General features: G+C 47.0%; 1 protein-coding gene across 2 annotated transcripts in view; it reads right to left on the bottom strand.

Moving 5' to 3' along the window:
• TANC2 (tetratricopeptide repeat, ankyrin repeat and coiled-coil containing 2) overlaps window positions 1-20,240 on the bottom strand; it is a 287,584-nt gene that overhangs the window by 125,949 nt on the left and 141,395 nt on the right. For both annotated transcript variants that reach the window (XM_056863337.1, XM_056863338.1), the window contains one exon: window positions 9,000-9,110. In XM_056863337.1, the coding sequence (XP_056719315.1) occupies window positions 9,000-9,110 (111 nt within the window). The remainder of the gene's footprint in view (window positions 1-8,999; window positions 9,111-20,240) is intronic.

The raw sequence follows: 20,240 nt of genomic DNA, 5'->3' as shown, positions 1-20,240 counted from the left end.
CCGTCCGAAGATGGAGAATTGTCCCCCACTGGGGCACTTGTAATCCGAGACCCGGAGGGGTCTGTGGACGTAGGAAGATCAGGAGAGTCTCTGAATTGAAGTGCAGAGAGTGTGAGCCGTCCCGGCGTTGTACTGAGGGTGGCCGCGGTGCCTCTGCGTTGAGGTCGTCCCCGAGCTTGGGGCGATGCGTTCGGTCGAGGGAATTCCAGGCGTTGAGGACATGCTGAAACAACGTGGTCCATAGCGCCGCAAACGAGACAGGCCCCCCTTTGGAATCGGGATTCGCGATCCTGAGGGGGTGTTGATCTCCGCGGGCAGGGAGCGGAAGCTTTGGGGGAAGGCTTCTGGCTTCCCCTCTCCTTGGGTCGCTGACGGGGTAGTATCTCTGCCGAGCCGGCAAAAGAGATCTTCAGTTTGGGTGGTCTCCATGGAACTGGAGGTAGTACGGGTGCTGGTGTAGATCCAAGGAACGGGGCCCCTGGCCTTCCTGGCGGCAGCAGGACGGGAGTTCCGGGGTTTCCTGCTGGAGCTACAGGCACTGCTGGAGCTACTGGCAACACGGGCGCTCCGCCCAGAGGTGCCGCAGGTTGCTGCGGCTGAACCTGATCAGGAGTCCCTGGTTGTGGAGCTGGGGCCGAGCCACCCGGTACGGCTTGTATCTGCTGCAAGCAGTCATTGTCGTGAAGCAAAAGGTGCATTTGATCTTGCAAGCGGGCCACTCGGTCTATGTGTTCCCGTTTGTGCTGTCGGAGCAAAAACATATCCTCGCCCGCATCACCTAAGCGACGGGGCTGGCTGATTCGGAGGTTTGCAGCCCAGAGAGTTTCCTCATAGTGCAAGTCCTCTTTGACTCCCTCACGATCCGCCAAAACGTGATCCGCTTCAAGTTTGGTGGTCAGGGTCATGGTAACTAGTGGCAGAGCCTCCTGTTCCCATGCCGGAATAGGTCCGGCTTGATCCGGAAGATCCAGTCGCGGCTGGACCTGAACCGCTAAGGTCGCTGCGCTGACACCAAAGGCGGGGTTAGACAGCTTAGCAATCCCGGCCATTGAAGTGGTGGTCGAGGTCATTCCGTGGAAGAGCGCAACCATCTATTTCGTTAGTGCTTTTGGCCCGGCTCCGCACACCCGGGCCAGTCGAGCATCCTCCACTAGATAATCTGACGCTTGGAGATCGTGGCGGGCGCTGGCCTCCGCGCTGCGCCCGTATAAGTCCAGTCAGGCATTCCACGTCTGCCCGATGAACTTTGTCTAGAGCGTCCTCAAAGGAAGGTATCAAGGATGGGGCCCTTCCAGGGCTCCGGTGAGGAACCCACTGTCTGGGGAGCGACCAAGCTCCCCCCCTGGAATCCGGGCGAACCGCACAGGGGCTCCAGCCACGGGCAAATAACTCGGAGAGCACCGTCCCAGCTCCAATCCGAGCGCCTGGCGAACCCTCCGAGGCTTTAGCCAGGCAGATGAGAAGAGAGAAAAGAAAAGGGATTGCTGTCACAATGTGAGCCCTTGGCCTAAATCAGAACCAAAAAAACCACATCAGAGACTGCCAGGTCCAAAAGAAGCTGGTTTTTACTTGGTCTAAATAGGATTACAGAGCATGAGGAAAAGGTGACAGCAATGGCTTTTGCTGACTTGGGCTTGGAAATATAAAAGCATGAAAACACGTAAGAGATTACAGAACACAAACAGTACTGCAGTTCACACAGCTTCAAAGTCAGACTGGTATGCATAACAATCCTTGAGCTGTTGAGTCTGAACAGAGAGCAGGAAACGAAAGCAACTGAGACACAGGCCTGACAGAGGACTGATTGAACAAAGGGTCAAATCTCTTCAGGATTCCTAGAGAATATTCACTAATCACTAAGGCCATTTATGCTTGGTACTTTGCCTCACGATCCCTGCGGGACTGCTTCGGGGCTTCCTTGGAGTTGTTCATGATTTTTGCAACCTTCAAAAGTCACTTTGCAGCCACTTTGTGCTTTCCTCGAGGTTTCAAGAACCTGTTTTAGCATGAATTTAAAGTTAGCCCTGATCCCAAAGCTAGGCAGAGGCAACTTCTGTGAATAACTGTAGCTTCAGGTTTCTCTCTCCACACCCATTCTTGCTCGTCCCTCCCTCATCCATATTCTTTTCTCCCTCCCATATGCTTTCCCCCTCCCTCCAACTCCTCCCCTCAACTGGTGTGTGTGTGTGTGTGTGCGTGTAAGGGTCACTCTGTGTGTGTGAGAGAGAGATAGAGAGAAAGAAAGACAGTGCAACTGCCAGGGTGTTGGTTTTCAGCAAAGGCATATGGGGGTGAGAACGATGGGGGGGGGGGGCGGGGGAGTGAGTCCTGAAACCAGCTTTGCGTATCAGCTTTTCTCTCTGCATTTGAAAGCCAACTAATCACACAGCAGTATTTGTGGGGGGGGGGGGGAATAATGCATATACCGAGGTAAGTGTTTTAAATTAGCGATCCAGACATCTATCACTAGAGCCCATGGGTGAACAAAACAGGGGGGGGGGGGAAGCTACGTAAAAATGACTACATCGGTGTCCCCTCCCCCATTAGTTCTGAAGCTCAGCAATTTCCCTGGTGATGCATAAAGCACTTGGGAATTATTTCAGGGGGAACAGCCACCCATGCATAGGGCTTTTAAGATCCAGGGCAGAAAACCACCTGCAAATCTGTCAAAGCATAAATGGCCTAAGACTACCACAGATTAACAAAGAGGACACCAGCAGAGTTCTCCAGCAAAACTAAGGAAGAGTTGAAGTCTTGCCCCAATGCAGGAAACAAGGAGGAGTCAAACTTACAGTGCAATCCTGAGGGGAGGTGGCGACCTGCAGCGGCTGCAGAGGGGATAAAAGCCTTTTTTCCAAAATAAAACCAGCAAAAATGGCTTTTCCCCCCGATAGGGGAAAGCGAGCCTGCGCCACCTAAAAAGGTGGTTGCAGGACCACCGGCATCCCAGGAGGCGTTCCCGGGGCGAAAAGGGTTTGGAAGCTGCCTAAAGGCAGCTCCGCCCCCTGGAACATTCCTGCCGGTGTGGGGATTTGTGCCAGGAGAATGCCGGTGGAAGGCCCTGCCGGCGCCTGAGCCCCACACTGTGGCATGGCATCCTGGGCCCGGCGGGAATGCACTCCGTGGCGGCATAAGTGCCCATTATCCCGGGATAACCAGGCACTTACGCTGCCATGGGGTCACAGCTCCTAAGCCGACTCACCCCTCCCTTCAGGAATGTACTGTAAGCCTCTCTCATAAGTAACTCAGAATTTCATTTCCATCATTGGAACATTGTTGACAACCGGCCATTTTAACAACTCTGTGACTGCTGTTGAAATCCCCCCCCCCCCACGCATACCTCTGGTGTTACCTGATGCCAAGGCAGGTGAAGCAAGATTTTGAGGAGCTCAGCACTAAAAATGTCAAGACAACGAATAAAACAAACAATTTCTATAAATATATCAAAAGCAGAAATCTGGCCATGGAAGGGGTCAGGTGGCTGAATGACAAAGGAGTGACTGGATCACTAAAGTAAGGCAGGAAGATGGCACAGAAGCTGAATTAATTCTAGTGCCTGGAGGGACGGCTATTTTCAGAGTGGATGGCAAAGGCTGAGTCAGAGGTGACAGGAGAATTGTAGTAATTCACAGATTAAAACTAACAAGTCATCAGGTGTGAGTGTCATACACTTGAAGTTTCTTAAGGAAATCATATGTGAAGTTCTTCATTTCCTACTAAAAACTTGAAGTTCTGTAAAAAAAAATTGGCTTCCCTTCCAGACAACTGGAAAATAGCCCAGGCTAATTGATTTTTAGAAAGGTGTCTAAAAAGGGTGTAGGAAATTGCAGACCACTGGCCTGATGTCTGCTTTGGGTAAATTGCTGGGAACTATTACTAAAGACAGCATCATTAAGCACATAAAAGAGCAAGTTCTACTGAAGAAAAGTCAGCATGGCCTGCAAAGGACTGAGATGACCCACCAGCTTTTGGGAGGTCTTTGAGAATGTTAACAAGGATGTGGGAAAGGGTGATCTGGCAGACATTCGACCCTGGGACTTCGACAAGGGGTCTGACCTCACTAAAGACTCTAGAGCAGTCATGTCCAAAGTCCGGCCCGAGGGCCAATTGCGGCCCTGGGCAGTTTAATACGGCCCCCCAGTCTGTTTTGCAGAAAGCGAAAAGGGGGTGCATGGGGGCTGTCCGAGGGGGCGACGCTTGGGCGGAGGGTCGCCTCGATTGGCTGTCTCAGCCCCAACCCCCGGAATGAGTTTGAAACCCTAGAGAGGCCACTTCCTTCTTACCCAGAGCCCGCACCTTTGTTGTTCTGACACATGGAAAAGCAGCAGCAGCTCCTCCCGAGTGGGTCAAGGGGGATTCTGAGGATGGGTTGGGAGGGACTCGAGGGTGGGAAAGGTGGCGGGGGGGAAAGGGAAATGCAAGGGAGGTCAGAGGCTGGCCTCAATCCGGGAGAGGAAAGACACCCCCCCACACACACACAAACACCGAAAAGCCTGGGAGTGGGGGGGGCTGCTCCGTCTGGCTCTCCTCTTTCCTTCTTCCTCTCTGCAGAAGGCTGGGGTGGGGGGAGATGCAGCCCCTTCCCTGCATTGTGGAGGCCTCGCGAGGGATCCAGATTTGCAGGGTGGGTGGGAGGGAGGAGGGGAGAGATTGGATGGGTCTTGAGTGGGAAGATTGTGAGTCAAGGAAAGGCAGGGGGGAGAGGGGGGTAGATTTGGGGGCAGGGAGTGTTTGGAGTCAGACCCCCCAGCAGGTTTTCTCCAAGGCAAGTGGCTGCTTCGAAAGAAGGGATAGGGTGGGGGAAATAAATGACTCCTGGCATGTATCGTGTTTGGAAATGAGGCGCGTTCAGACGGGGCCGAGTCTGCAGAGGACACCCGTGTTCATTCCAGAGGTCAAAGCCCCGAGCAGAGAGCAAAGAGGTCAGAAGGAAAGAAGAAGAGAAGGGTTGGTTTTTATATGCCCACTTTCTCTACCACTTAAGGGTGGCTTACAATCGCCCTCCCCTTCCCCTCCCCACAACAGATACCCTGTGAGGTAGGTAAGGCTAAGAGAACTGTGACTAGCCCAAGGTCACCCAGCTGGCTTCGGGTGTAGGAGCAGGAGAAACAAATCCAGCTCACCAGATTAGCCTCCACAGCTCATGTGGAGGAGTGGGGAAATCAGACCCGGTTCTCCAGATCAGACTCCACCGCTCCAAACCACCGTCTTAACCACTACACCACGCTGGCTCTCATGGGGAGAAAAACTCCACATTCCTCCCTGCACGGGAGATGTCAGAGTGTTTGAATCTTGGACTCCATGAGAATGAAAACCAGTTTATTTCCTGGCTCAGATGAGGATAGAATACCCCCGGCATGGTTGAAGGGAGAGAGTCGACAGTCCCAGAGAGGCACATGAGCGGGGGGGGGGGGGAGGAAGAGTTCCTGCTCCCTCCCTACAGAAGGAAGGTTGGAGATTTAGAAGCTGGGGAGCGTCCGGTGAGCTGAAAGGGGCTTTGGGGAAAGGAAGGCATGTAGCCATGGTTTTTGTGGTGCAGTCTGTGGTTATGGGCATAAGTATGCTGTTTGCAATAAACTTTGCATAAAATAGTTAATTTGCATTTAATTAATTTAATTAAGAATGTCAGGCAAAATGGTCGGCCCTCACGCATGTTCACTTCATCAATCTGGCTCTCTTTGAAAAAGGTTTGGACACCCCTGCTCTAGAGTAAGCATAGCCATCATGGGACAAGAGGACAGGGTCTCTGTGGAATAATAACTGGAAGCCGAAAGTACGAGCAAATGGACTGTTCTCCCCATGGAAGGAGTGGTGCCGGTTACTTTGTCCATGGACAATCTGAAATTGGGAGTGATGCTGAAGTTGCCAAGGTTGATCATGACAACAAATAATTCAGGGCGACGAAAAAAGTAGATGACTATGAGGATGTCCAAGAGAATCTCTCCAAAATTAATAAGTAGGTAATAAAACTGGGAAAATGTGCTGAACATGTGCTGAAAATGTGCTATTTCTCCCCAGGGTGCAGAATTTAGAGGAGCCCCAAAGCAAAAGGGGGGGGGGAGTCAGTAATTTTGTGTTTGGACAACAGCTGATGCTATTAGCTCATACGTATCAGAGATACTGTTTCCACGGCAGGAGATATTTACAGGTAAAGTATTCCAGTCAATTAAAGTCAGTTATCTACTCACAGGGGAACCTCCGGGTTCTGAGTTCTGTCAGTCCTCTCTGTTAGAAATTTCCACAAGTTTGTTGACATGCCTCTTGACAGGCAAGGTGCCTATTTAGGGCTAGAGAAATTCCTGGCTTCCTACTTGCCATTATAAGACTCCCAGGGAAGCTGTCAGGTGCCACAGAGACCTGCTAGGCTGCCATTCCTAGAAGGGGGTTATCCAGCCCCCACAAGGCACAAGCTGCAGCCACCAAGGGACACTTGGCTGCTGAGGGAATCATCGTTTTCCGCAGGCTCCAAGAGCAATGGGTCTTCTGTGAGCTGTCCTGCTTCTCCCACACCAGCTCAGCCTTCCCCTCCACTCATCTCCCCACAGGCATCTTCCGAGAGGCCAGTGGTGAGGGAGGGGCGCATTTTTGCTTCCATGCAGGACCCTGGAGGTGCAACGCTGATGTGCGGCCCCTGTGGGGCTGCTGCTGCACAAACATCCCTGTGAGACAGCAGAGGGGAAAGCCAATGTGCCGGTTTATTGGAAAAGACAGCGCAAACATAATGGTTGCTGTTGTAATGTGCTTGTATGGATCTATGGTGTAGTTGCATTTGGAATACTGTGCATGGCTCCAGTCACCCGATTCCCAACTGTAGGAATGGCAAATGATCAAGAAGTTGAAATGATTCCTGTACAAGGAAAAGCCACTCAGAGTCTGGGACATTTAGGTTTACAAAAAAGACAACTAAGGGCAAGCCTACCAAGAGCTTATAAAATTATTCATTGGTTTGGACAAGGAGAACTTTTTTCATCTCCCACAGTACTAGAATACTGCTAACTAACATGCAGTCTGACTGAATTTTAAAAAATGTTTTATAACCTGCCTGTAAGCATTTGTCCCCGTGGTAATCCCACAAACAGCATCCACAGACAAGGAGTCCAAAAGAGAGCTAATTTATTGGAAAACATACAGGTTTGCAGAGCTACAGGTAAATTGGCACAAATGAAAACTGGGAGCACAGTGCAGGGCCTATAAAGGAAAATACTAGTCACAACGGGTCATGGCGCCCGCCCCCCCCCCCAATGAGGAGCCGTTCCCACGGGAGATAGCGCTGGAACAGGAATTCAGTAGTTAGCAAGTTCGACCTTGAGAGGCACCTGGTGGAATCGAAACGAAAACATGCACAGTCTGACAGGCTGCTGAGAGCAGAGGAAAGCAGGCCTGACACTGCCTTGAGTCTCAGTGAGCATGGTGAGAAATGGGATAAAACAAACAAACTACGATGGGTGGGGCAGGCAACCGCCTCGTGGCACTCAGTGCCATTTAGGCAAATGCAAGGAGGAACGCTTCATTAAGGGCCAGTAGCCACAGGGGTGGAGTGTGGCCTCCCTATTCAGAGGCTGTGGAACACCAGTGGTTGGAAGGCAACAGGAGGCCGCTGCTGCGTGCGTTGTGGGGCATCTGGTCAACCAGGGTGGAAAACAGGATGGACCAAGGATGGTCCGAGGGCAGGCCATCTGACTAGGCTCCTCAACCGCGCACAGGATCTGAGTTTCCATTTGTCTAAACCTCACCAGGGGCTGGCCAGTCCTTGACAGAGAAGACAGCTGCTTCCTACACTACCAAACCACGTGGCAGCTGTTCATTACAGAAAACTGACATTCTGGAAGACAGAGCCCCTGAACAGGGCCAGGAAGGTCCAGACACTAACAATTGGTTGGATCTGGCATCTTCTCTGCTGGTGGAACAAGGGAGGAGACGCCCCCTTTGATGGCCCAAAAAGGCTACATTGGGGATTATGAAACCTACAGCTACAAAAGCCACATGGGACAGGGAATTAGGTAAGACTGAATGAAAAAGCTGAGCGGGTCCAACCTATTGAGCCGATTAGAAGTTTTTATCTTGCAGTCTCTCAACCAGGAACTCATTCACGAAGTGGTTTATAAACAGAAAGGAATGAGGACACATCTCCAAAACACAAACAAAAAAGAAGCAAATGGAACAGAAGGGGGTTCCTGCTGCAGCAAGGCCCCTTTCCTTTCACCCAGACAGGTCTCAGTGACATTCAATGCCAAGCCACTGTGAACTGGAGAGATGCCCGTATAAGATGAAGAGCCTCCGACTTCTTTGTAATTTTCCCACGGTCACCAAGAAGGGTTCACAGTGGAAAAGGAATGCAGGAGATTCCCAACATTCTCTCATTCAGAATTTCCCTAAAAGATTAAGGATTCCTTAATCCATGAATGGAAAAAACTTTCCAATTACATTTAAGGTTCTGCTCCTGCTGCCACACTAGATATGAATTTGTATCCAAATACCTGGCTGCCCTTTGTATGACAGTCCCAGCTTTTCCAAATGTTTAATGGCCTGGACTAGCAGAGGCAGGGAGCTTGCCACCGTCATACTACCCAAACACAACTACATGTCAAAACCAAAACCCGCCAGATCTGCTGGGTGCTCAGATCTATACGCTTTGGTCAAGGAAGGCAACTAGCAGGGTGTGAGGGTTGTAGGCTTCCCATTTACCCACCCAGGGTGGTGAATTTCCTGCCCTTCACCCCCCACCAGGGAACTGAGGAGAGGGAGAGAAAACAGCCTCCATGCAGTGCTGCTCTAGGAATTCCCCCTGGTTTCCCCTGGGCAGCCCAGAGTGTCACCAGGAAGTGAAACCGTCCCCGTCTGGGCCTCCTAAAACTCCACTGTCCCCAGGCACTACCTACCCCCAGATCTGGCCTTTGCTGCGGCCGTGTTGGGGCTTCTAGAGGGTTGTGAGATGGTGCTGGGCCAGAGGGGACACCCGCCCACCCTCAAGAATGCAGTGGGCCAGAGGACAGGCTTACCCGGGCAGAACACATCAAGGTCCAGTTTTGGTGCCGAAGTGAGGGTTGGTGAGCCAAGCTCTGATTCCGGGATTCGTGGGCTCTCAACAAATTTTGCCTTCCTCAGTGGAGCTTTAGGAGAGGGAGAAAGAAAGAAAGGTCATGAAAAAAAGAACAGCTAGTAACATATGGAAGTTATGTCACTAAGCAACCATCTGGGCCGCACCCAGGTCACACCATCCTTCCAGCTTTTTGAAAAATACCAAAAGGTAATTCTTCAGGAAAGAGACAGACCACTCTAAAAACATGCACGTTCTTACTAACACAGCCCCATCATAATGTTTTCCCCCTGTCTCTGGCATAATTTCTGGGAGAAAAATTTGCATTCAGTGGAAGCAAGAACAGAAAAGCTTTGGTGGCACAGCCGTTTCCCCAGGAAGTTATGCTAGACTCTCTTGCCCCTGCACATGCAAATGTGGTGGGAATGACTGCAGCACCTCACTTGCATCCTACACATTAATTGGTGTAACCCTATGTGCTCTTGCCAACACACTTACTCACACAAGTACCCTATTTACACTTGGTCTTTGTGGTTTCTTGGGTCTCTCTTTGACTTATAGCAGGGATAGTTTATTTGCGGCCCTTGGCCAGATAAAACAAGATACATGGACTAAAATGGTCTTACCGACAAAGATTTACAGTCCGAGTCTTAAGTCACTTAAAAAAATAAAAAAAATAAAATAGATAACATCCGAGTTACATCTGCAATTTGGACTAAGAGACTACTCTGTGGCAACGAATTGTCATTGCAGCTGTACAAAATCTTTCTACCTGAGAGGTGATTGAGGGATTATCTCCTTGTAGGAGGCTTATAGCAGGGGATCCCCAAGGAATATGCCACATGATATAAATTTGCACACTGAAGTGATTTTTAGCTCAAGTTTCTAAACAGATGCAACTGTATCACAAGTTGGAAATTTGAGGGGCACTTAAGTGTGAATAAAAGGGGGGTAAAATAACTCTTTAAGGAGCCCAGTGGCGCAGAGTGGTAAGCTGCAGTATTGCAGTCCAAAGCTTTGCTCACGACCTGAGTTCGATCCCAATGGAAGTCCGTTTCAGGTAGCCGGCTCAAGGTTGACTCAGCCTTCCATCCTTCCGAGGTTGGTCAAATGAGGACCCAGTTTGCTGGGGGTAAAGGGAAGATGACTGGGGAAGGCACTGGCAAACCAACCCGTAAACAAAGTCTGCCTAGGAAACGTCGAGATGTGACATCATCCCATGGGTCAAGAATGACCCGGTGCTTGCACAGGGGACCTTTACCTTTACCTAAAATAACTCTTTAGGGTTTTGGTGTTGATGCTTTAAATGTTTATGTATTTACAAAATTTCTACACTTTCTTTCCTCCCAAATCAGAATTCCCAAGGAGGGACCCTTGTCAATCAGTGGAAACAAATCAAGTACTGAGCCATCAATTAAAGATTAAACATGAACTAAGATCCTCCACAATTTTAACGTACACATTATTCAAAGGAAAGCCAGTGTCTGATGTGCCCAGAAAACTGGTTTTATAATACTGGGTTTGATGGAGATGATCAGATTTAAATCCCTGCCCTGCTGTAAATCCCGCTGAGTCTGCCGAGTACCCTTGACCGTATCAGGCTAATTTATCTCTGAGAGTTGCAGAGACGCTCTTAACCTAACTCACACTTCTGGTGCCCCCCCCCCCAAAACCCCTTGAAAAGGCTTTGTGGTGGTGTGATAAATGTGGCTTCTCACCAGCTATGCTGTGAGGGGCACATTTCTTGACCACTTCACTCTCAGAAGAACTCAAACTGCATTTTTTTCATGAATTCACCACAGACGTTTGGCTGGCCTTCCATTCCCCCCGCCCCCCGTAAGCATTAAAATGTTTTGTGGGTTGATCAACATGCACACCAGGTAATAGAGCTACTTCGTGTAACGTTAGACTGAAGAGAAGGCAATTCTTACAGTTTCTTCCATTCACAGGACAATAAAAATGTGCAATTCTAATTCTTCCCAAAACCACACAGAAGAGCACATCTGCTTTTCATGTCTGCCCAATGGGAGAGCCGCCCACTGGTCACGGCTGCCCAGCACTTCGCTCCACAGCTTAGACACATCATCAGGCATATGAACGACTAGAAAATTACCACTTTAAAATTCCTTGTCCTTTCTCATTTTAGTGAGCACTTCCTCAGTGTTGGAGCTGAACAGGTCAATCAATAGTTTATTTACAGTCATAGACCATCAAATAAAGCAAATCTGCATGGTTAAAAGGTACAGGATAAAAACAGATATAAATAGATTTGCTATTAAAATAATTAAGTAGTTAAAACAGTTAACATAGTTAAAATGGTTAAAAATGGCAAGATTATCAAAGTGTATAGCTAAATAATATCCAAACAAATACTAAATGTGAATAAAATTAGAAAGCATGATAATAACCTAAATTACAGAGACTAAAACTAGGAAGATAAATAAATAAACATGCATTCAACCTGTGTAATCAAACAGTATTCATTCTCTATTTTTTCGGCTATTGTATGTTGTTAAGAAAACTGCCTAATTGTAAATGGTAGCCCACTGAACAGGTCTGTGCCCTCAAATGGTAGGCCCTCAATTCTGGCATGTGTATCTTGGGGAAATGCAGTGGATTCAGCCAGGAGTGGCGGCGCAATGCGATCACTGCGGGGAGGCTGCACGCTGCAGTCAGCTGACTGCTTGGCTGAGGAGATGTGAGGTTTGGACAGCACTGATGCCTCTAAGGCCAGCAATTCTGACAGCTTGCATTTGTCATCCGGCCATCCGGTGGCCTAGTGGTTAAGAGCGGAGGACTCAAATCTGGACAGCCAGGTACGATTCCCCACTCCTTCACATGAAACCTGCTGGGTGACCTCTGGACAGTCATAGTTCTCTCTGAACTCTCTGAGTCCACACGGAGGTGGGCAATGGCAAACCACCGTGCCTTGAAAAAACTCTACAGGGTCACCATTAGTCATCTGTGACTTGACAGCACTTTCCACCACCAACAATGCCATCACATGGGAATAGTTGATAGTGGGCCGTTATACACTGATAACTGGTAATCTTGAAGTTGAGAGCAGAGGAGGTGTAAATTTTTCTGCCTGCCTTGTCCAATGTACAGCCTTTGTTATCAATCAGGGGTGAGTGGTGAGTGCCCTTATTCTTCCTTTGAATGTGGTCTACTACTAAGGAGCTGTCTGTGGGATGCTGAGAAAGGAAAGGGCATCCTTCCTGCTTGGTTCTAAATTGATTCTCAAGATGCCAAGCAGGAGGTGATACTGATGCCAGGCATAACCGAGGTCCAATTATAACTTCCAGTGCACCATCAATTACAGGGAAGATAACAGGTCCTGTGTTCCCCAGACGCATGCTGGATCCATCCAAATGCAGGATCTAGTACCCTAGGAGGAGCACACAATATATCAATTTCAAGCCATTTCAATGAGTTGTTCATTACAGACCAATAATAATTGGTCTATTATGTTTCATTGAATCATAGAATGATAGAGTTGGAAGGGACCACCAGGGTGGTGCTTACATAACTGCAATTTTCACCGTCACCACAGTTAACCAACATATCCTGATTTACCATTTATCTTGATTTCTGGGTCAACATTTTATTAACAGTGAGCCTCTGACAGAAGACTGGCCAAACTCTTCCCTTATTTGCATACTCAAAAATATGTTTTGGATATAATAAGGCTTTAGCAGCTACTTGAGCATCTTATTTCTAACATCAACCCAATTTCCTCCATTGGCTGAATCTTATGATGGCTCTCTTTTTCAGCCAGTTCTTTTAACAAACCTTCTCTCACCTGTCTTTTTTGCTTAAAAGCATGGCTTTGCAGAGATATTAAGAAACCCCTGAGAAAGGCCTTAAAAGCATCCCATACTATATGAAATGACAATTCTTGATTTTTCTAGAAAAAGAAAATAATTTTCTCTTTCATTTGCCTAATCATTTCCTCATTTTTAAATAAATAATTATTTAGGCTCCAAGTTTTCTGCATAAGGGGATGTTCAATACACAATTCTAATTTAATTGGCCCATCGTCAGCATAGATTGGGGCTCCCATGTCTCGGAGGTATACCAGCATAAGGCAGAGTTATACTGGGGGCAGCATCCCAGCACCACCCTGCTGCTATCGGCCGCTGTCATTGCCCCACAATGGCTGCCAGACAGCAGGGCTAGTGGCGTAGGTCCTGCTGCAGGCATGGAAGTGGGCAAGCCAGGGGGCATGGCTGGAGTTACGTGGCTCCCTAAGTTGTTTCAGCCTGGGGATGCCCCCTATCAGTGGCAGAAAACCACACCACCCAAAAAACATGGCATAGCCCATAGATGCCCACGCAAACCTCCCAAAGATATGGCCACACACAAAAGGCCCAGAGGAGCTCAGGATGCCGACTATGGGCATGACTAGTCACCTTCCTCCTCTGCAGCAGCCAAGCCCCCTCCCCAACAACAAGCTACTATTCCTCCCAGCCCTACAAAAACCCTAGCCAGGACACCCCACAATTCGCTGGGTTGGGGGTGTGGCCTGGACCTTCAAGCGAGTGGCATGGGCACTGTGGTGGTGGGAAAGGCAGAGCGAGGACCCTTCGCACTGCCGGGCCAGCAGCCTGAGCCAACAGCCAAGGGGCAGAGAGCAAAGTCCTCTCTCTGCGGCTGGCATGTCTCACTGCAGAAGCCTAACCAGAACGCTGTCTTTGGAGGCTGGACCCAAAGGGGTGACCACACACTGGCAGGTCAGACCCGGCAATGCCACCTCCCGCACTCACATCCAGCAGAACTGCAGTCACACAGGAGAGCAGGAGCCAGGGCTCCTCTTGCACCATGGGAAAAGATCCAACCAGAAGTCTAAAAACAGAACTGAAGCAAAGCAAAAGTATTAACATGATACATTCAATGATGCAAAAATTACATAGTAGGATTCTATTTTCAGCAAACTATACACAGTACTATAGACCACTGCCCCTAATAACGTACCTAAGTAACTATGCTAGGAACAGTTGAGGGCAGTAGGAAAAGAGAAAGACCCAACAGGAGATGGATTGACTCAATAAAGGAAGCCACAGCCTTCAATTCGCAAGATCTGAGCAAGGCTGTCAAAGATAGGACATTTTGGAGGACTTTCATTCATAGGGTCGCCATGAGTCGAAAGCGACTTGACGGCACTTAACACACACACACAAGTAACTATATGAATTCATTTAGTACAGTGCAACTCTATTGCCTACATAGAAAAGCTCTCTTGAATAATTCAGTTTTGCATAGTTTGTGGAAAGCCAGGAAAGTGGGAACCTTCCTGATCTCTTCAGGTAGCCCATTTCATAATTTGGGGGCCACAATGGAGAAGGCACATTTAGGGGGCAGTCGTAGATTTTGCCCATTTGCGGGTTGGCACCTGCAGAAGATCCTGCTCTGATGGGCAAAGCTATCTTGGCAGAGCATGGGGGAGAAACGGTCTCACAGGTAAGAGGGTCCAAGGCCATGTGGTAGTCAATACTTTAAATTGAACCCAATAATTGACAGGCAGCCAGTAGAATGCCAGAAGGATGGGAGCAGCATCCATCTAGCTCCTGATAACTGCCGAGCCATGGGGCATTCTGCACCAACTGGAATTTCCAAATTGATTTTGAGAGCAGACCAGCATTACAGTAGTCTAGTCTTGAAGGGACTGTGGAGTGAATCCAGGTAGCCAGATCAGATGTGTCAAGGTAAGGGGCCATCTTTCGGGTTAGGCTGAGTTGGAAAAAAAGCCTTATTTGCAGCTGCATTAACTTGCTTCTCCAATAATCAAGTTGAGTTCAGTATAACCCCAAAGCTCTTAACTGAGTCAGCAGGGATCAGCTGAACTCCATCAAAAGGGGGGAGCACAAAGTCCTTCAAGATCTCCACCTTCCTAACCAGCATTTCCACTCTCTTTTAAGGGGTTTGTTTCAATTTGTTCACTCTTAAACAATTAACCACAGCAGCCAGGCAACAATTCAGGGCCTTTACTGCATCACCAGGGGATTTGGATAAGGATTTACAGAGCTGGGTGTCATCTGCATATTGATGACATCCAACCCTAAAGCTACAAATGATTTGTCCTAAGGGCTTTACATAGAGATTAAAAAGCATGGTGGATAGAATTGCACCCTGTGGAACTTTACAGGAGTTCAGCATGTATCCTGATACCTACTTCTGCCTCCAAGCACCTCAACAAAATGGCATGATCTACTGTCCAATATGATAAGTTCAATATGAGCAACAAAGAAGCAAGGCCTTTGTCTACACTCAGATGGAGGTTGTTAACTAAAGCTAGCAGAGCCGTTTCCATCCCATTGCCCACAGCCCAGACTGAAAAGGGTCTAGAGAAGATGAGTTTTCCAATAAGACCTGGAGCTGGTTCACTACTGCTCTCTTAATCACTTTGCCAAGAAAGGGCAGGTTGAGACTTGGTGATAATTGGCCACATCATTTCTCTATAGGGATTTTTTTTTAAGTAGTGGATAGATAACTGCCTCTGAGTTAGTGACTGGTTTATGATAGATATTAAGGAATTGTTGATGTGGTCCTTGCATGATTTTAGCAGTGCGGATGGGAAAAGTTCCAGCATTCAAGGAGTGGCCTTCACTGATCCCAGGTTCTTGTTGACATTCATCATGGAAACGGGGACAAAATGATCCATGAATAGACCTGGCAGCACATTAGCCCTGTCTTCTGGTGTGCCTATCTTACAACTGAAACCCAGATTTTGGTGTCAGCAGTTGCTGAGTGACCTTGAATAATTGGATGGTTGTGAGCCAGGGTGGATTTGATTTAAATCAAATTGATTTAAATGATGATTTACATCACAATTTAAATCACTAGCCAGATAGACAGATAGATAAATTTTATTGTTGTAATCCCAAGGTCATAACAAACAGAATCACAAAAATTAAACATGAACATGAGATACAAGTAAACTATTAAACTATAAAACACAAGATGCCAAAAATTGTTACTCGCAGATCAAAACCAGAAACTACAATTTATCCAGATGTCTAACAAGGATTAACAGATAAAATATTTTTAATTATTTTAAAAGATAGTAAGGCAAAAATAGACACTTGCCAATTGACATCAAGGGATACCATCTGCCAGTAAAAATGTAATGAATACCACATTTGAGCCAGTAAAGTTGATAATAATGTGGCCCATCCACCTTCTCTTATAACTTCATACAAGGAGCAGTATAAGATGTCGTGTTTAAGACCCTTGACCCTGGCTACAGGGGCAGAGGCGCTGCTCCACAGGAACTTTACTATATCTGCCTTCAAGATCTGCTGAAGGCATAGTCTGGAAACAAAAACCAGTGAATGCCTTTCTTAATGAAGGACTAGTAAGGGTGACTAGGTACTGTGAAATAAATTTATTTTTCTTTAAAAAAGGATACCAAAGGGAGAACATCGAGAATCCAACCAGAATAGCATCTCAGCTGGCATCACACTTGTAGGACCAATCACAGATTTCTTTTGTATCCCATGATTTAACCATCTCTACTGAGGGTGTGAAATATGTTAGCAAAATATGAGACAGCATATTCCTCCAAACCAACCTCCCTCCCAATAGTGCCAATACCAAGAATTAATTAGGCAATCTTTTAAAAGGCCATCACATTTCTTAAAATATTTTATCAGTTTTGAATGAGTAACTGAAGGCAGAACAGTAATTGAAGGCAGACCCGTCTCAGCCTTAAATGTGCAGCTGGAAATGCCCTGAGGGAGGCCCAAAGATTTCCTTAGAAAGTTGTTCTGCACAATTTCCAGCTGGGCAAGCACCTTCTTGTTTCAACCCCAAACGTCTGCCCCATATGGGAGTGGGGTAATTACTTTGCCCTGGAATATTTTGAGAGCAGGAGCTATTAGTTGACCACCTTTGGATAAAAAGAATTTTAGGATGATTCCCACTGTCTGTCGAGCAGTTATCAATGCCTCATTTGGGTGTGCCTTCCAGGACGAGGATCCCTGAAACAGAACAGCCAAATATGTTTTTTAAAGGGCACTGTTCAATTGGCTGAGCACTGATTGTTCACTTGCGCTTGGCTTTGCTATTTACAAAAACCGTAATATTGTTTTTATCATTATTGATCCTCAATTTTTCTCTTTCACAGTAATCAGCCAAAAGGGACCCTAAGTGGCCCAAGGTCACCCACTGAGTTTCATGGTTAAAAGTTGGGATTTAAACCTGGGTCTTTCTCGTCCTAGACCATATCCTAACTACGACACCACCTTGGTTCTCCCATAATATACTTAACCATATATGAAGAATGGCAGCAACTCCAGTAGCTGACAAATCATTACTAAAATGTCAGACCCTTTCCTTAAATAGAATTTGTAATATACAGAACAGGATGGAGAAGTAACCTTAACAGCATCTGTGAAGAGCTTGGTCCTAGCCATCTTAGACTTTCAGTATTTATTTACTGAAAAGATTTATTAGCTGCCTTTCTACTCTGTGAAACTCAAGGTGGCTCACAATATAAATAAAACCACAATGATAGAAAACACATAGAAGGCCACTGTTTCAATCTCCAATTAGGACCGCCAATAAATAAAAACTAAATTAGTCAAATGCAGTCCTAACTAAAACTGTCTTCCACTACTTCCTGAAGACCGAAAGAGAAGGGGCCAGCCACACCTCCCTTAGGAGGTTGTTCCATAATCGTGGGGCTGCCACTGAAAAGGCCCTCTCTCCTGTGCCCACCAGATGAACTTCTTTCATTGGTGGTACTATAAGGAGGGTGTCTCCCCATGATCTTAATTCCCAGGCAGGAACATATGGGAGTAGATGGTCCTTCAGAGACCCCAGTCCCAAACCACGTAGAGCTATTACTACTTCTTTGGACTTTCAAGGAAAAGGCATCTGAATACATGTTTAAAACAACACAACACGATGGTGACACTCAAGTGAAAACTGCTACCCTGTGGTTCCACTGTAAGTCATTTGAACATTGGTTTAAAATGCTTAGAATATGGTACAGAAATCAATTGGTTCAAGTAACAGCTCAGACATCAAGCACACCAATTAAAAATTGTTTTGCTTTGATCTACCCAGGTAATTAAATGCCAAATTGAGATTGTATACAACCATTTCCCTTGTCCTTTTGTAATGCTGCAAATAAATAAGGAAAACGTTTGAAGTAAGACCTTAAATGTAGAATCAGAGAATCATAGTTGGTAGGGTCATCCAGTCCAACCCCCTGCACAATGCAGGAAATTCACGCCCTATACTTCTTGCTCAGAAGATGGCCAAGGTGCCCTCCCTCTCATCATCTGCCTAAGATCATAGAATCAGCACTGCTGACAGATGGCCATCTAGCCTCTGCTTAAAAACCTCCAGGGAAGGAGAGCTCACCACCTCCCGAGGAAGCCTGTTCCACTGAGGAACCACTCTGTTAGAAAATTCTTCCTAATGTCTAGACAGAAACTCTTTTGATGTAATTTCAACCCGTTGGGTCTGGTCCGACCTTCTGGGGCAACAGAAAACAATCAGCACCATCCTATATATGACAGTCCTTCAAGTACTTGAAGATGGTTATCATATCCCCTCTCAGTCTTCTCCTCTTCAGGCGAAACATACCCAGCTCCTTCAACCTTTCTTCATAGGACTTGGTCTCCAGACCCCTCACGTGATTGAGTCCAATACCACAACTGGGCCTAGACTGGAAAAGCAGCAGGAGGCTGTGTGGCTACAGCTGCATATCTCCCAACAGTTCCCAGATAAAGAGAGAAATATCCTTAAAGCAGCCCTAGTTATATTCAAGATGGTTTTGCAAATGCCATCTCCTCCGCTGCTGACGGCTCTTCATCATATGCTAAATTAATGTATTCTGAAATATTTTTGTTTCCAAGCCAAGATGGTGATTGTTGTTTTGGTTAAAGGAATGCTAGAAAATCTTAATAATCCTATAATATGCACCAGAGAAGAGAGAAGTCCACATCCTCCCTTGGATGTCCCTGGAGACCTCGGACCTGGAGGTTGGCTTCTTTCCCAGTAACTGGTGTTCTTGAAGTGATTGTCTGTGCATTTATTCCGTGCGCCAGCGCAGAGCACAATGCAGAAACTTGTACTTGGGCCCCAGTTCCACTCATTCTGAGCAGAGTGCATGTACAGAGGGGAAGGTCCCCACTGGGCAGACAGAGCTTCCCTGGCCGTGTGGAAACTGCCCACTGGCAGAATAGCAACAGTTCTCTCAGCTGACTCCGTTTGCATACTTGTGTCAACACCAAGATCGGCCTGCCTACTTCTCCCGACGTCTTTTAAGGTTTCAGTGCTCATGAAGGTCAACAACTCATTATCTAATTATTTAAACATTTATTAATTTATATTCCTAATCTGGATGAGGACCACTTTATAATTATGAAAAATAGAGGTGGGAAGGGTCACTGATTGTCGAGTGCAGAGCTCGCTGGCCTGTCTGGCCAATGATATGGCTACAGGAAGTGTTATCTTCCAAAGTTGCAAGCTGCCATAGGCTCAAACAGCTGCACTGTAAATTGAGACAGTACTAGTTTTCGGTCCAAAGACCTTACTTGAAGTCACAGTGACGGCTGGTGGGGCGTTATCTACCATGCTACTAGGTTAAGAGCGATGACATCCAAGTGCAGCAGTTTGACCTGATACTGGGAGAAGAGGCTAGGAGGCTGAATGGAAATTCACTTGGCCAGGTTTCCATCAACTGAAGCTGGCAAGATCAATTTGGACTGGATAGGTTGCATGTCACCCTGTCCTGAATTATTGTATTGGTTTTTTTTGTTATCAGGTTCATAGGGTAAAACATATAGAGGAATCCTCCATTCCATGGAATTAAGAAGCATCCTCTAGGGAAATTATGCTCTATTCCTGACCAGCACAGAATTTCCAGTAACTGTTATTGGCAGATGAGACAATTAAGTCTGTCTCTATCCAGCCCCAGAGCCTGAAGAATGATCAGTTTATCCACCACTCTTTTCTGAGTAAGTAACATGTCTGCTTCTGCAATGTGAATTAAGATGAGTTTTACATGTAGCTGTATGCATCTCTCCCATTGACAGATGACAAGCAGGAAAGTATGTTGGATTTGGTGCCCCTATTTTATTATTGCCCACAGGCTCCTGAACACCAGAGCAGGAAAAATGGGAAGGAAAGCATGCAGGGATTTAAAAACTGCCAGGAGTTACAGCACATTTATGCAGCCTTTTGACTCCTG

The sequence above is a fragment of the Euleptes europaea genome, chromosome 18 (genome assembly GCF_029931775.1).
Source record: "Euleptes europaea isolate rEulEur1 chromosome 18, rEulEur1.hap1, whole genome shotgun sequence".
In the NCBI taxonomy this organism is placed as follows: domain Eukaryota; kingdom Metazoa; phylum Chordata; class Lepidosauria; order Squamata; family Sphaerodactylidae; genus Euleptes; species Euleptes europaea.
This window is presented reverse-complemented; position numbering and strand designations above follow the sequence as displayed.